Source organism: Physeter macrocephalus, chromosome 20 (genome assembly GCF_002837175.3).
Source record: "Physeter macrocephalus isolate SW-GA chromosome 20, ASM283717v5, whole genome shotgun sequence".
In the NCBI taxonomy this organism is placed as follows: Eukaryota; Metazoa; Chordata; class Mammalia; order Artiodactyla; family Physeteridae; genus Physeter; species Physeter macrocephalus.
The window spans coordinates 46,717,260-46,732,818 of record NC_041233.1 but is presented as its reverse complement, the minus strand read 5'-3'; the positions used below and the strand labels follow the sequence as shown (position 1 = coordinate 46,732,818).

Below are 15,559 nucleotides of genomic sequence, written 5' to 3'. Positions count from 1 at the left end.
TGAACTGGCAGGGTAGAAGGCAACTCTGCCAAACACTGCAGTTAAAGCCCCCACTTTAGTGCACAGTTCCACCCCTTCCATCTGCATGCATAACACATTAACAGTATTTAAAGGTAAACGAGGCACTTTGTGGCAACCACAGCCATCGTTATGAACATATTGCACAAATTTTCTAGAACTAAACAGTAACTTGTACCCTACTTTTATTTTTTAAAGCTGAAACATTTGATGCTGCCGGTAAACTCCACTTAAGTTTATAACCTGTGCCACAGCAAAGAATGGTGATGCTATTTATTCAACTACCCTTTAATAATTATGGCAAAAATGTTCAAGAGGAGCTACAGAGGACTTGGGATGGTACAGGGCCCAATTGTAAGCTTTCTTAAAAGTGATGCCTTCAAGTAACTTCAGACATGTAAGCGGCTGCACATCCAAAAAGTCTAAGAAAACATTCCAGAAACTCAAAGAGATTACCTACAGAATGCATTTCAGGCTAATCATGAATACTGTCATAAATAAAGTTTTAATTAGGACTCAAAAACCTTTCAGTCATAGCAATTCTTGTCAAATTCTATGGGCGTGGTAACTGAAATAAAGGAGAGTAGTATGTATAATATATATTTATATATATATAATATATATAATGCCATTTTTCCATTTCCAATGACTACACCATAAAATGTAAGCAAGGCTTCTCAAAAACACTGAAACATTCAAAATCAAAACCCTCATTCAGACCTTCACATTCCAAAGGAAAAATAATAACAGTGCAAAAGCCCATTATAATGTCATTATTTATGACCTGGCCCTCCATGTTACATATTGGAACCATACAAGTTACGCTTTAATATACTGTGCCCAAAACTGTAACAAATAACAGTATTAATAATCATCTTCAAAACATGAATAGCTGATTTTCATTTTAGTCAACAGTTTTCAGCTTTTATGAAAGACAAGGTGACATATAAATTTCAATGATGAGATCTTAGGAATAGGTGTCTCTAACTTTACCAATTTAACTTATGAGCAGTCAATCAATTCTTTATATATCAATGTTTAAATATAAATGTGTAAATCCTAACAGCTTTGTTAAAAATTTTAAAATTTTATTTGTTGAATGAAACTGACGAGGTATGGAAAACATGTCAAGATTATTTACTAAGAATATTTTAGATGAAGTTCTGCCTAATCTATTTACCATCAAACTCTATAAATGCTGCTCTAGTAGGTCCTATGCAATCTGTATTTGTAAATTAACTAGGTCAGACCACAGCTAGTGAACAATTTCAGCACCAATAAGTTATTGAAAATGAGATTTTACACCATTAAGAAATAAACTGGCTGGATGGTCAAATGTTTCAAGGTCAAGGTATAATCTGAAAGATTCCAAATTTCTGGAGGAAAAAAATTCTTTTAAATCATATCTTCACATTAACTTTACAATAGTAGTTGTACTCTGCTTAAAATCGTATGCAGTCTGGGCATATCAAATATATGATATTTAAGAAGTGAAATTGAAGCCCTAGTCCTAACTCTAGCACTATGAAGAAATGATTCAACACTGCACATTTAAAAAAAAATCTATTCTTTCAATAGCAAATTGATAAAAGCATTATGTGGGACAATTTCTACTGAAAAAGTAAATGACATTATTTGTGCAGTGTTGAAAATTTACTGCAACTCTAATTTCCTTTTTAACACAAATAACGTCCTTTTAAATATAAACATTATATGTATTCAGTATTCAAGTAAAATTCCCTAACAGTTAATGACATTTAAAAAATGTGCAAAACTGCAAAACTCATTGTAATGAATGTGTAAGGTCAAAAGGGTGGAACGGCTGACATCTATTGGATTGAATAAGTGCATCATAAATCTTTAAAGGAAAAAAAACCGCTTACTGTAGAATCTCAAATTGAAATTTCCTGTGCAGCATTACAAAACATTTTATATTTAATGAGAAAAAAGAAGCTTTTAGGCAGCACATGAAGCATCCACAGCAGGTATACGATTGAAAACTAATAAAATAAATGTAAGTTGTTGACTGATGTAGGTAATAATAGCATCTGACTTTTAGCACTGGCCTTGATTACACAGGAGATGGAGCAGTCATTACAATTGAGAAAACATATTTAATAAATCATTGTCAATTTTTATAATGTTTCAAGCCCATTCTTTGTCGATAGCCTCCACATTTATATGGTTAAGTCATTGTTGCTGTGTTTCTTATCTATGACCACATTATTTTTATATCCCTTCATTTGTGGATTCTTAAGATGTTGTGGAAGGTTCATTCCTGTACCCCAATACAGATTCACTCCCTCTAGCTGCCTTTTCTAGCACCAATATGCTTAAAAAAAATAAAATGCACAAATAACAAGCAGTGACAGCGGCCAATTCCTCAAATGTCCAGATAAACAACTGTAGCATGCTAAAGAAAGGTGCGTGTAAATAGCTGGAGATGGTATATGGTCCAGAGTCCAGCATAAAACATATTCCTTTCTGAGCATTCCCTCCATTCCCCTAACCCGAATACATGCATTAGAATGTAGCAAAACCCTTTAGAAACTCCTCTTAGCCAACTGCAAACTTATCTGTTGCCACAAGTGCAAAGGGGTAGGATGTGAACCTGTATATCACAAAGCTCTTTAGCCACTTCAGTTGGTGACAGAACACAAAATGAGAAATTCCTACGTATACACATCAGTCTGTCTCCACTTTTTATAAAACTGGAATAAAATGGGAAAGTGCCATCTTTATTTATCCTAATTGAATTTTAAATGTCCTTTTGACACAAAAAGGTATATACATGACACAGCTACACAACCTTTTTTCAACTGGACAACAAGTGTCAAAACCCTGTGGATGTATAGGGTAAAACAAGATTGGTCAGGAAAAGAGAATTGTTCCTATAACTGGTAATCTGACACAATGTCCTATTGCCATTAAAAAAAAAGGTCCATTTTCAGTTTATTCAAGTTTGTTTTCATGGTGTTTTATCCCTCTTGATAAAAAAAAAATCAGACTTTTGTAATTTGTGTATGCTGATCTTCATCAAAAGGTTCATTCTCTGGATCAGAGTCAGTGGTGTCAGAATATCTATAATGATCAGGTTCATTGTCACTAACATCTGGTGTTACAGAAGTTGAACTGCTAGCCTCTGGATTTGATGGCTCCTCTACTGTTTTTGTGAAGTACAGCTTCACCTAGAGAAAGAAGAGAAAGTGTAAATGGAAAATCCATAAATCTGACTAATCTTAAATTACTTAAAGATACATATTTTTGACAGATTCATTTTTAAGCACTATGACACATATGATCTTTAAAGGGCCTTTTAAATGACCCTCTTCTTAAGATTTCCTACATTTTCTTTCTTGGTATATACTGAAAAGAAACTGGGATTTTAATATACTATATTTTTTAATAGGCATGTTACAAGCTTTAACCAAATAATTCTGCAAAAGAAATGTATTGAGTTCAATAGTCCACATAATCTATTTTCAATCACAAAATTCAACTCACAGAGTTGAGTTCCAAAAGAATGTTTCACTTAACTACTTACCTGAAATTTTTTCTGATACAAACAATACTAAAAAATACAAATACTACACTATGTAAAATACTCATTAACAATGATATTTAGGATTCCATTCGCCCTAAAAGCTTCACCGAAAGGGAGTAATAAGAAAGTTAATATCCTACAGTGCTCTTAACAGTGAACTAACAGCCTTATAGGCGGAGCTGAAATAACTGTCAAAACAACTCTAAACGGTAGGTATCTATTTTAAAAGAGAGAAAGCTATAGCTCAGAAAGGTTAGGGAACTTGCTAAAGGTCACATATCTAGTAGGTAGTGGATGTGGGATTTAAATTAGATCTGACTTCAATTCCTTTGATCATTCTATTATATCTACAGCCCCTCCCCCATGATCCAAGAATCATTATCAATTTTTCTCCTTCTCTTACATCCAATATCCAATCCATCAGTAAATCCTTTTAATTCTACCTTCAACTAGCCTCCCAGCTTTCATTCTTGCCCCTCTCGAGTCTATATTTTAAAGAAGGGGACAGAGTAAACTTTTAAAGACAAAATTCAGATTACATCTTTCCGGTGCAGAAAACACTCAACGTCTTCACACTTGGACTGATGTGCGTTTAGTCAAAACAATTTCTTATTTAGTGCTCCTCAAATAAACCAAGCTCACTCCTGTCTCAGGGCTTCTGCACCAGCTCTTCACTCTTTTCCCAGATATTTGTATAGTTCACTCATGTGTTTACTGATAACTGAAATAGTTTTTATTTGTAATTACAAATATAAAACCTCTTGCAATATTAAAACAGAAAATAATAAAGTTAGAGGAAGTTACATTTTAAAAGCTAATAATTGAGTAAAATATAGACAGAGAAAAGAAAGTAAATGGAAACCTACGAATTCTAGAAGACACTACTAAATACAAGATCTAAAGGCACTTATTATTAGATCCATTTTCACTTAAAACAGGTAGCCCCCCCCTTTATTTTTATTATTACTAGCAATATTCTTATAAGCTATGATTAGGTTTGCTACATGCTATAAAAATGGAACGGAGAGAATTTAAAAAGAGAAAGGAGGAGGGTATGGTGAAAGGCAGAGAGAAAAATGAAGTAGAATAAGAAATAGGAAAGGGGAAGAAAAAAATGGCAAACCACCATTTGGGAATGTTTACAAGTCAGCTTTTTAACCTGGAGAATTCTCATCTAGAAATATAAATAGAAATATACACATACATATCACATTTAGATAAAAGTAAAATGAACCAAATAATTCCATAATAAGAGAAAGTAGACAGAGTTTTAAAAAGAGAAGGAGAGGGGAGGATGATCAGAGGACTTACAGAGCACATGAGATTGAAGCTAAGGTTAGAATGTGAGGGACAACCACGTGAAGGGCAGGGAAAGGCTAAGGGTGGAGAGGTTCGGGGAGAAGGGAAAGAATTGTAAAGACCTGAGGCAGAAGAGTATAGCATTTTGAAGAACTGAAAAGAGACCAGGTCTGAGAGTGAATCGCAGGGAGAGAATGTGGCTAGAGTAGATGCAGAAGGTAGTCCTGTGCTAAATTATGCAGGTTCCTGCAGGTCACATCAAAAAAGCACAAGGTCTTTAAAAAGTATAAACAGGAGTGACACGATCAAGTCATTTTTAAGATCACTCTAAGGAGTTGAGAATAAACTAGAGGGGGACAAGAGTAAAAGCAGTGAGAACATTCCATATGAATCATTCCCAAAGGGCTGAGTTCCTTTCCACTTCTTTTTTCACCTATTCCTACTTCATATCCAACTTACTTAAATCCCCTCCCTAACCTATGCCCCAGATTTCACCAAGTAACAAAGAATAGGGTAAGGAAACTGTAGCCTTTTGACTCTCTGTGCATTGGATTTCATTAGAAACTTTCACCTTACTGCTAAATAAACAATGCTTATGAATATAAGTAATTTAAAAATTAGCCAAGCAAGTCTTTCACCAGCTACACACCTAGAATAAAACAAATACACACACAGAACCACTCACCAACTCCTCAAAATGTTTTTAACTGACCTTAAAATTTGGAGAAAAGTATCGGTTGGCCTTGTCTTTATTTGCTTTGTCAAGATCATTTTTTGTTAAAGTGAGTACTAGATATTCCTTGTCATTATCTGCACGCTCTATACTGCAAATACTATCAATTTCTTGATCACATAGACTTCCATTTTCTACTTTTTCTGAGGTTTCCTCTGGTCCTGGTATGAAGAATGTATTTACCCAAAAGTGAAACATTTTGTCCTAAAAAAAAAAAGAAAACAGACATAAAACTTTTTTAAAAAAGACAATGTTACTTATATTCAACATTTGCCCTAAGAAGTGAACAAATTATGCCATGTGTCATTAATATTCTGAATAAAGGTAAACACAGAGACTAATACTGGGCAATCTGTGGGTTATCTGTTGCATCTAATTCACATAGGATTTTTCCTTTAATTCAAATCTAGACCAAAAATGTAATTCCACAAGCTCTAAATAAACTTACTTGAATACTTTAAGTAAAATATCTCCTTTTCTAGTCTAACACTAGCTTTTAAAAGTGTTGAGTTTATATGTATATATTAAAAAATGGATTTAATTTTATTTCAACAAGCTATTACAAAATTTACTTTACCAAAAGTTCTTAAAATGTCACTACAACTTCCCAAGGAAGCAAGGCAGATACATTTTTACTTCTACAGCAATACAAACATTAAGTGGCTCCAGTTTCTTGCATGACAATGTATGTTTGAAATTTTTCATAATACAATATGGGGGGGGTAAGAACTTCAACTTTTTGTTGTTATAAAATGCCTATTTTTTAAAAAATCACTTATTAATAATGAGGTCTTGTAAATCAAAAACCACATAAGAAGTTCATTACTTCAAACCTTTCTTGACCAACACAGAAAATGTTCTCTCTCTTAATTAGTGGAACTGGCCTGTATGCATTATTTGACAATTAATGATGTACAACCCCATGACACCTTATCTGGTGCCTTAAACTGCCATTTAAATCTTTTATTTTAATTTATCTTCAAGTTTATTTTCCCAGGAAGATGGTAAAACCCTTAAGTAACTTATGTCTTAAATGTCTTTGTATCTTTTAACAGTACCTAGCATAGCAATTTTATATGTGGTAGTCTTTGAAAATATTGTTAATTTCAATCATTTTAGCAAAGTTACTGAGTTAGTAATAACTAGACACATATTTTACTCAGAGTCAGAAGAAAATAAGCTAGTAGAATTTAAATTTCAAATAACGGGGGCTTCCCTGGAGGCGCAGTGGTTGAGAGTCTGCCTGCCAATGCAGGGGACACGGGTTTGAGCCCTGGTCTGGGAAGATCCCACATGCCGCTGAGCAACTGGGCCCGTGAGCCACAATTGCTGAGCCTGCACGTATGGAGCTTGTGCTCTGCAACAAGAGAGGCCGCGATGGTGAGAGGCCCGCGCACCGCGATGAAGAGTGAGTGGCCCCCGCTTGCCACAACTAGAGAAAGCCCTCGCGCAGAAACGAAGACCCAACACAGCCATAAATAAATTAATTAAAAAAAAAAATTCACTTCCCTACAGAGCTAAAGAGCATAATTAAAAAAAAAAAATTCAAAAAATGTAGATTCTGCTAATGTACTGATTATAGTAAAACTGTTCTTGTTTAAATCAGAACAAACATTTATAACAGGCAAGGAAAATCGCATAAAATGGAAATAAATGTAAAGTAATTCAAGATACACAAATTATTATAAATATTTAACTTAATCTTCAATTTTACATGTGTTAATACAATGTATAGGTGATAAGAACTAGAAGAATAAGAATTAGTACACTCCTAAACATATAGGGAAACAGTGATACAGGTGCCTATTTTTAAAAGCAAAACATAAAATCTTATGTGTACCAGTCTTACAGTGAATAGAAGGAAAAAAATTACTTACCTTAATTTTAAAACATTTGTTAACACTTCTTGGATTATTGAAAAATATATTTTCAAAGTTACTGAGATATACTTAACTTTTATTTATACAGAACATGTAGGAAATGGGTTTCTGGTGAAAAAAATCAGTTTTACATTTTGTGATTTTTCCAGCTACCTGGATTCTGGATAAAGGAAATTATACTTCTTTTGACAAGTCAAAATAGAGGTTAAAATTTTTGTAGTATATGAAGCTTCCTCTTATTTTCTCTCAAAAAAAAAAAAAAAAAAACCTAAAATTCAGGAAAATGTAATCAATCCTATTACAGAGACTGTCTAAAGATTAGGAATACACTATCTGGTATGTTTAAGGAGGCAGTAACAATATACACAGCTAATGTTTTTGTTCATTACTACCTAAAAATTTTGCACCTCAGGTTCACCTTAAATGTTCACACTTAATATTTTAAACCAAGACAGTTTGTTTTAAAATGAGCCCCTGCATTCTCTAAATATAGCTCAGTGAGATGCAAACCTCACTAACTTTCTAAACCTGCGTATTTAAATAATACCACACTTTTTCATTCTTTATTACTTCCTCTTCATATTTATTTCTCTCCTAACTAAAAATCGAAATACTCAGTAAATTTGAGGAAGCTAAATATAAAATGACCCAGTCTCAAGAAACATTAACCAAAATGGGGGAAAAGTGGTTTGTGTCATTACACAAGACCACAAAACAGATTTTATTTATACATACAGACCAAATTTTTTTTCCAAACTCATGGTCCCATGTTAACTTCTCAGTAATTAATCGTCCCTTCTAAAAGGACTGTAACTGATTGAATGGGATATGTATGCAATCTTTAATACTTTTGTAAAATTTATATGCATAACCTAAGTTAAGGAAAATTCATCTCAAATTATAATGCCACATGGCCATTTCCTTCTAATAGGACTATTTACCATTAATAATGGCTCACTGATGCCATAGTAAGCAAAGCATGTGCAGATCTAACAGAAAATCATTCATGATTCATTAGATGTCAGTCATAAAATACATCTTTTAGTCTCTCCTTACAGAATGACTTCTGCCTAACTAAATGCTTTAAGCAAATGATCTGAGGTTACTATTCAAGGTATGGCTATTCTGGACATTTTTCCCAATAAAAGTAAAGTGCAAACCTTTTTTAGCATCTTGTTCTGTTTATGGAAGAACTCTACTTTGATGTCACCACACACAGGCAATGGCTGAGGGAACTCAAAGTACATGAACTTGTCTTCCCGTCGTGTGGGTCCTGAATTGGAGGAATATATCTTCACCTTTAGCTGGCAGACCACAAATTGAGGATCTGCGTGGTCAAATACATAACTAGTATTACTTCACAGGAAATACCTTTAACTGTCAAACTGTCAAAAGCTATTTTGATAATTAATATTAGCAATATACACAAAGTAGTAATTCTGCATCTTTAACCCCTGATCTAAAACAAATCAGTGGATAGAAAATAATAAATAGATAGCTAAATAAATAAATACATAAATAAAACAAATCAGCAGAAATAAACTAGGGCAAAATAAAATCAATACAAGGTTTTCCCTAATTAGAGCCTTCAACTTAAGGTTCTATTACTGGTATTAAAGTCAATTCTATTTCATAAATAGTAAGTACCAAGACTGGACTTCTAGCACTGTACAGTAATATCAAAATTTCAACATTACAATGTTAAAATCTAATATAAATTATTTTAAGAATTAAAATGAACTGCATAAAAAGTAACTTTTAAAACAGGTATTTGCTGCAGTATTTTAAAGTCTCTACCATGGAATAAAAACCACAAAATACCAATCATTACACATTCACAAGAAGAGAATATAATCTATAACAAAGTTATAATATATTCCATAAGCACAAGTTTCAATATTTATAAAAATATTAACCATAATTAATTTTACTTATAACTCATATTTTATTTTTAAAGGTATATAAAGCCACCACCACAAGAAACAGGAGGAAAGAGATTTGAAAAGTCTGCAAAGAAATGCAATAGACATCAAGTACAAATTACAGCACAACCCCCTTCTCCAAAACACACTTCCATTTTCATTAACAAGTATTTTGGCTTTGACCCATGTGTGTTTTAAAATAACTGGTAAAATATGACCTCTCAAGATGTATCATGCTTATATTAGCAATGCAACTAAAAGGTAGGTAAGTGTGAACAGGCAAGGATTATGTTTTTTATTTTTAAAATCTACTCATAAATACATTTATACCTAATGACATTAATAACAGAATTTAAAGTCATGAACATTAAGATCCTAGGACTTTAAAAACTTTAAGTTACCTAAATAATTTGACTAAGTATAATTCATTTGTAGTACACCAAGTTCAAAAACAAGAGTTCATTAGGAAAAAAAGTAATTAACCTGAGGAGGTAAGAAGTGGGTCTTGAAGTTTCAAAACGTACCAAGATAATCAAGAAATAAAAACATAAGCTTGCATAAAGTGCATGAGAAATACATATATATAGACATAAAGTTCTCAGCACTAAAAAGCATCATCTTTAAAGACAAAAAAAAGAAGTATCACAGTCTTTATCAATGTGACCAACAACTGAGGACAAGGCAAAAAGCTTATTCAGGCTAAATAAATTTTCCAGTGTAATAAACACCTACTGGCTCATCTATATAATACCTAAAGCAATATCATCAATCACATAATAAATAGTAGGCTTCATAAAAGCATGAGGGATTATTCCAATATGGATTTGTGAGACATTTATCATGAGAAAAAGGAACTCTAAAAAAGGGAAACATTACACTAACAACCTGTCAATAATTTTCACTTCCTTGACTAAAGATTCAAAGTACAAGGAGCTATTTTACAAGACTTTATTTGATACTGAAAATTTCACTGGGAAGCCTAGCTTGAAGAAGCAAATAAACAATGTATGATTTCAAAGCTGTGATAAAAATCAACCAGGAGGGAAATGCCTTGTAATCTTACTAATTCAAACTCCACTAATTCAGAATCTGATAATCCTGATCTTAGGACTTTAAAAAGCAAATTAACTGTGTAAGCCCGATTTCAATTAAACTACATCTAAAATGTGTACCTTCAAGAACTTTAGAATTATATATACAATTGATAATCTAATTAGAAATTAGTTTTTGAGGAAATATCTAAGCAACACTAAGCTAAAACATTTTAATAAAAATAAGTAGAAAATATTTCTTCAAATCACTAAAGAAAATAATTTTCTTTACAATGTGAATTTCACAGTTTAGATAGATAAGACCAAACTTAATAGTTGTCCAACATTAGTATGGTTCTTTTGACTTCTAAGACACAACTCTGATATATATATCTTTGATATGATCGACTGTGTTCTAAAAAAAAGAAATGAAGAGACTGATACGTAGCAGACAAAAATTACAATTAAGTTTTCTTGGATATATGCATATTGATATAGTATGAGAGAAAAATCACACTGATCATCTTTTATTAACTTTTTCAACCCTTTTAGATACACAGAAGATAATAACTTTTCCTTTATTTAGAAATATTAAGACAATACTCAAATAAGAAAAAGGCTGTTAACCCCTGACAACTTCGCAGAAGATACTTTATTCTCACATGGTTTGTTTTCTTGACTTGATTCCTCTTCCTCCTCCTGAACCCAAACTGTTAAAAATCCTATTTGTCTCAGCCCTCACCCTGTTTTCCTCTGGACCTTCCCATCTTCTAGCCCCACGCCAAATTTACATGAAAGGCTTAACTACTATGTCTCTTTCCTAATGCTTCTCAAAATATCAGGTATATCTCTCACCTAAGTTCAAATCCATACTTTCAAGTACCCACTAAATATCTTCATGTAAATAGCTCACCTTTACCTGATTTACAACATGTTTAAAACCAAAATATGAACATTCATGTCTCCAAGTCTCAGTTGGATTCCCTTTTCTGTCTTCTCTTTTCTGTGAATTATTCACCTGACCAGAATAAAAACTTCGACAAAATATTTAGATATAAATGGCAAAAGAAAAACTAATCACATCTCATTTGATTGCCCAAGCAAAGCACATCTGGCTTAAAGCAAGTCACATAACTGCTTTCCTTTCCACCATTTTTCTCCCTCTGGCAATCACTACCTTCTACAAAACTGTACCTAAATACAGCTTATTAAGCCTCTAGTATGACCACTGACACCAGAGTATTTATCAAATCAAGTCCGATATGCCCATTTGGAGTCCTCCAACAGTCAGCCACACATTCCGTTCCTATTCTATTCTCCATCTCTATATTTCTTGTCTAGCTCATTTCCTTCTGCTGTGCTTCAATTCAAGCTATTTCCTATTGCCTGTAATACTTTCTTTGGTTTTAAGGCCAATCTAAACTGTATGCTTTCTCAAATGTTCAATAAAGAGCTGGACTTCCTTCATAAAACTATTTGACAATCCCTGCAAACTTCATTTTTCTAAATATACCATTTATGATTTACACATACAACCTCCCATTAGTTATATATTACTTATACTACAGCTTTACTACATAGTATTAAATCATGGTGCATAAACAGAGAACTAGCAAATTGGTAAAGATTAAAAAGATTTCAGTAGTAAGTTGAGAAGTTTAAATGTAATACACTGAGAGATCCAACACACACACACACACACACACACACACACACACACACACACCCCATTTAAATGTAGAGCAGAACTGACAGATGTTTGCTAGAGAGACCAATGTGAAAAAAAAATTATAGTAGATGAGATTATTGAACTGAATGTTCTCTCTCTCTTATTATTTCTCTAATATTTTATACCTTACCATTTGGCTCTTACAGTGATATCTAATACTATAGGAAGAGCGTGAGCTTTTTTATTTTCTTCCTTTTCCCTTCTCCACTATAAATCTAAAGTTCCTGTGCCAATCATCTCTGATAGCCTAGTACCTTGTACTCAGGAGTTTTTAAAATTGTACTGAGATGACAAAAGCATCAATGAGGTCTCTTAGAAGCCTTTCATATGCTGTGTTAATAGATCTGTGGACTCTGATAAAGTTATTTGCCCTAAGAATACAGAAAAGATCTAATGAAGGTGATCACACCTATCTGACAAAGATAAACAACATCAAGAAATTAATTCCCTAGGTATAAATTAAGGTCAGAAAAATTTTAAATTACATAAATACTGTCAAGAAGCAAACTTTAAGCTAAAAACTGAAACCATCAACAAATTGCAGAATATCACTGAAATATTATTAGAGGTATTAGAAAAAATAATACAGTGGTATCTTATCTAGAAACTACAAAATTGTATACTGAATAAATAAAACACAGTTCTTAAACATGAAAACATGGCTGATCACTTCCAAGGTAGAAACTAATATAAAAAACTCTGTAACAGAAAAAAGCAGCAACAGTCTGGTCTTTTACAGGGTTGAACAATACTTTCTTGCATGTGTTCTCCCTTAACTACCTGCTTTGGGCCAAAGTATTAAGGTTCCTATCAGTTTAGCTAAGAACTCTGGCGAAGAATAGCAGAGAAGCAAAACAGGACCAGGGTGACTGAGGTAGGCTTATAAAGGTTAGGGTAAGAGAGAAATAAATTAGAGGCAGACATCAGTGACATGATCCTTATTTAGTACTTTTCTAGGAAGCTTCAGATTTCAAAATATCTTCATCTTATTGATGAGCAAAGACAAAGAGAGGTAGATGATGTGCCCTCGGTTACACAGCACATTAAGGACAAATCTAGCACTGGAACTCAGATCTAAATCCAGGTTTTCTCTAATACTCCACACACACTGAATCTACCCTATTCATTCAATATACTTCGGCTTGTTGCCATCTCTTATCATCGTTTTCTTGTTCTCGTCCCTATCACCGTTACTATTACTATCTAGTCTTACTAAGATAGCAAGGAGCCGGTCCTTGCCCTGTAACACCAGTAAAGGCACCGTTACTATTACTCTCTAGTCTTACTAAGATAGCAAGGAGCCGGTCCTTGCCCTGTAACACCAGTAAAGGGATGAATCCCAATGCTGCTCTCATGCTGACGGGATAGGTTATGTTAGTCATCTCGTCAGAATATAGGCTGCATCTGGTAGCTGCGGCACAGAATATTTCTTTCATAAATATAATTTGGCTTCAAAGACATTAAAACCCAATGGTCTTAGCTTCCATAGCCCACTGTGCTGAACAACTGAGCTAATTAATTAGTTTGGATACTTAAGAAATATACAAACCTGCATAAATTTTAAGTGTGGTAAATTTCTTTTTAGACTTTTATATAAACTTCTAGCTATGTTATGAAAAGTGTTCCAGTACATCAAAGGATGAGAATTTAGAGCACTTACTGCAAGTTCCGCCACTGAACATTGGAATAGTTTCAAACATCATCTTGTGAAACAACAATGCCACTGGTCTATAATCCAGATGATTCTTTAACAGGTAGCTATAATAATATACATAGCGCCTCTGACTGGGAATAGTTACTCCCTGGTGGACAGAAAAAAAAAAGAAAAGCCAAATTCAAAAGAAAAGTTCCATTATAGTTATTTCACTAAATCGTTATGGTAACTGGGTTGTATCCATTGAAAAACATATATACATTAGAAATTTGACCTTAAATGATTTAATATTTAAATCAAGCTCAGTAATAGAGTAAATCAAAGCAACATCAATATAAAGGAAACATCAGAATAACTTTTCTCCCTTAAAATACAATTATCATAACACCCCCATCTATTCAATGGTCACAACAATCTCTGACCCATGTACCCAATAAGCAAAGGCCACTGCATATCCAAAATAACTGTCAAAGGCCTCTGCACTACAGCTGTGCTCTTTACACGTAGGGTTCCCCACAAGCATGTATAGATTCTTATTAAACACAGAATTCCTCAAAAACTTGGATACCTATTTTCCAGGCAAAAGCATATCAGAACCAGCAAGTCAGATAAAGGCATATTGCCTTTAGGAGGCAGAAATAGCAGCAGCAAAAAGTGATGCTGGCTTTAGAACCCAACAAAAACAAGAGCATGCAGTTGACATAAATGTATGCAATAGTTTGATAACAAAGCTACTTAGAGATGTCCCTGAGCTACATACACCTCTTTGCATGTAACCAGGAAAATATATATTTTAGAAAAGTTAAGTATTACAGTGCTAAAAATATATACAATTCATGTGGTGTTTAAATGGGGACCCTGACTTATCTCAAAAAAAAAAAATCTACTGTGTGTAGCAATGCACTCACTAATGATGCTGAATAAGTGAGGTATTAGGGAACTTATCTAAGGTTTCTTTTCCTATTACATGATATGACTTCCGAATAATTTAAGCATTTAACTTAGAATTTGCAATATTTCTCTTTTAGATGTTATATTGGCACCTAAATATCCCAATGTGTTAAAAACTCTGGACATAAATACTTTTCTTTCCCCAATGAAAAGTAGAAAGTACATTTAAGTGAATTTAAAGTAAAGTATGTTGAATGGCAGGTATATAGGTATTTGTTTCAGTATTCTTGGTTCTTTTTTAAAGGTCAGCATGATTTAATTACAATTTAAAAAATACATAAAATGCCAAATAATGGATAAAAGCCATTTCAAATCAGGACTAATGATCTAAGATTTTGGCTATAGTACAAAAATCATATAATCAGAAGACCTGGATTTGAATGTTGACAGTCAAAACACGAACTTTGTTTCTACAGGAAAATGAAGACTACCATCTTCACAGGATACTCATGAGGATTAAACACTAAACGCAATTTGACAAAAGTATGCTAAAACAACAAAACGTTACAGAAATCTGAATCAGCAGTTTTAGAAATTCTACCTATATTTAAGGTATAATTTTGGAATTGCTGGACTTTTAGTTCTACATATTTTCTTAAAGAAATGGCAATAAAACAGTGTTGCTTTGAATAGCTGCTACAAACACTAATGCTAAAAATTATCATTGAGGGCTTCCCTGGTGGCACAGTGGTTGAGAGTCCGCCTGCCGATGCAGGGGACACGGGTTCGTGCCCCGGTCCGGGAAGATCCCGCATGGCGCGGAGCGGCTAGGCCTGTGAGCCATGGCCGCTGAGCCTG

General features: G+C 33.4%; 1 protein-coding gene across 2 annotated transcripts in view; it reads right to left on the bottom strand.

Moving 5' to 3' along the window:
- Positions 1 to 2,735: 2,735 nt before the first annotated feature.
- The window catches only part of PTEN (phosphatase and tensin homolog), an 88,496-nt gene continuing 75,672 nt past the window's right edge, over positions 2,736 to 15,559 (bottom strand). For both annotated transcript variants that reach the window (XM_007125543.4, XM_007125544.4), the window contains 4 exons: positions 13,817 to 13,958; positions 8,635 to 8,801; positions 5,574 to 5,798; positions 2,736 to 3,206 (listed from right to left, as the gene is read on the bottom strand). In XM_007125543.4, coding sequence (XP_007125605.1) covers positions 3,021 to 3,206; positions 5,574 to 5,798; positions 8,635 to 8,801; positions 13,817 to 13,958 — 720 coding nt within the window. In that variant the 3' untranslated portion in view covers positions 2,736 to 3,020. The remainder of the gene's footprint in view (positions 3,207 to 5,573; positions 5,799 to 8,634; positions 8,802 to 13,816; positions 13,959 to 15,559) is intronic.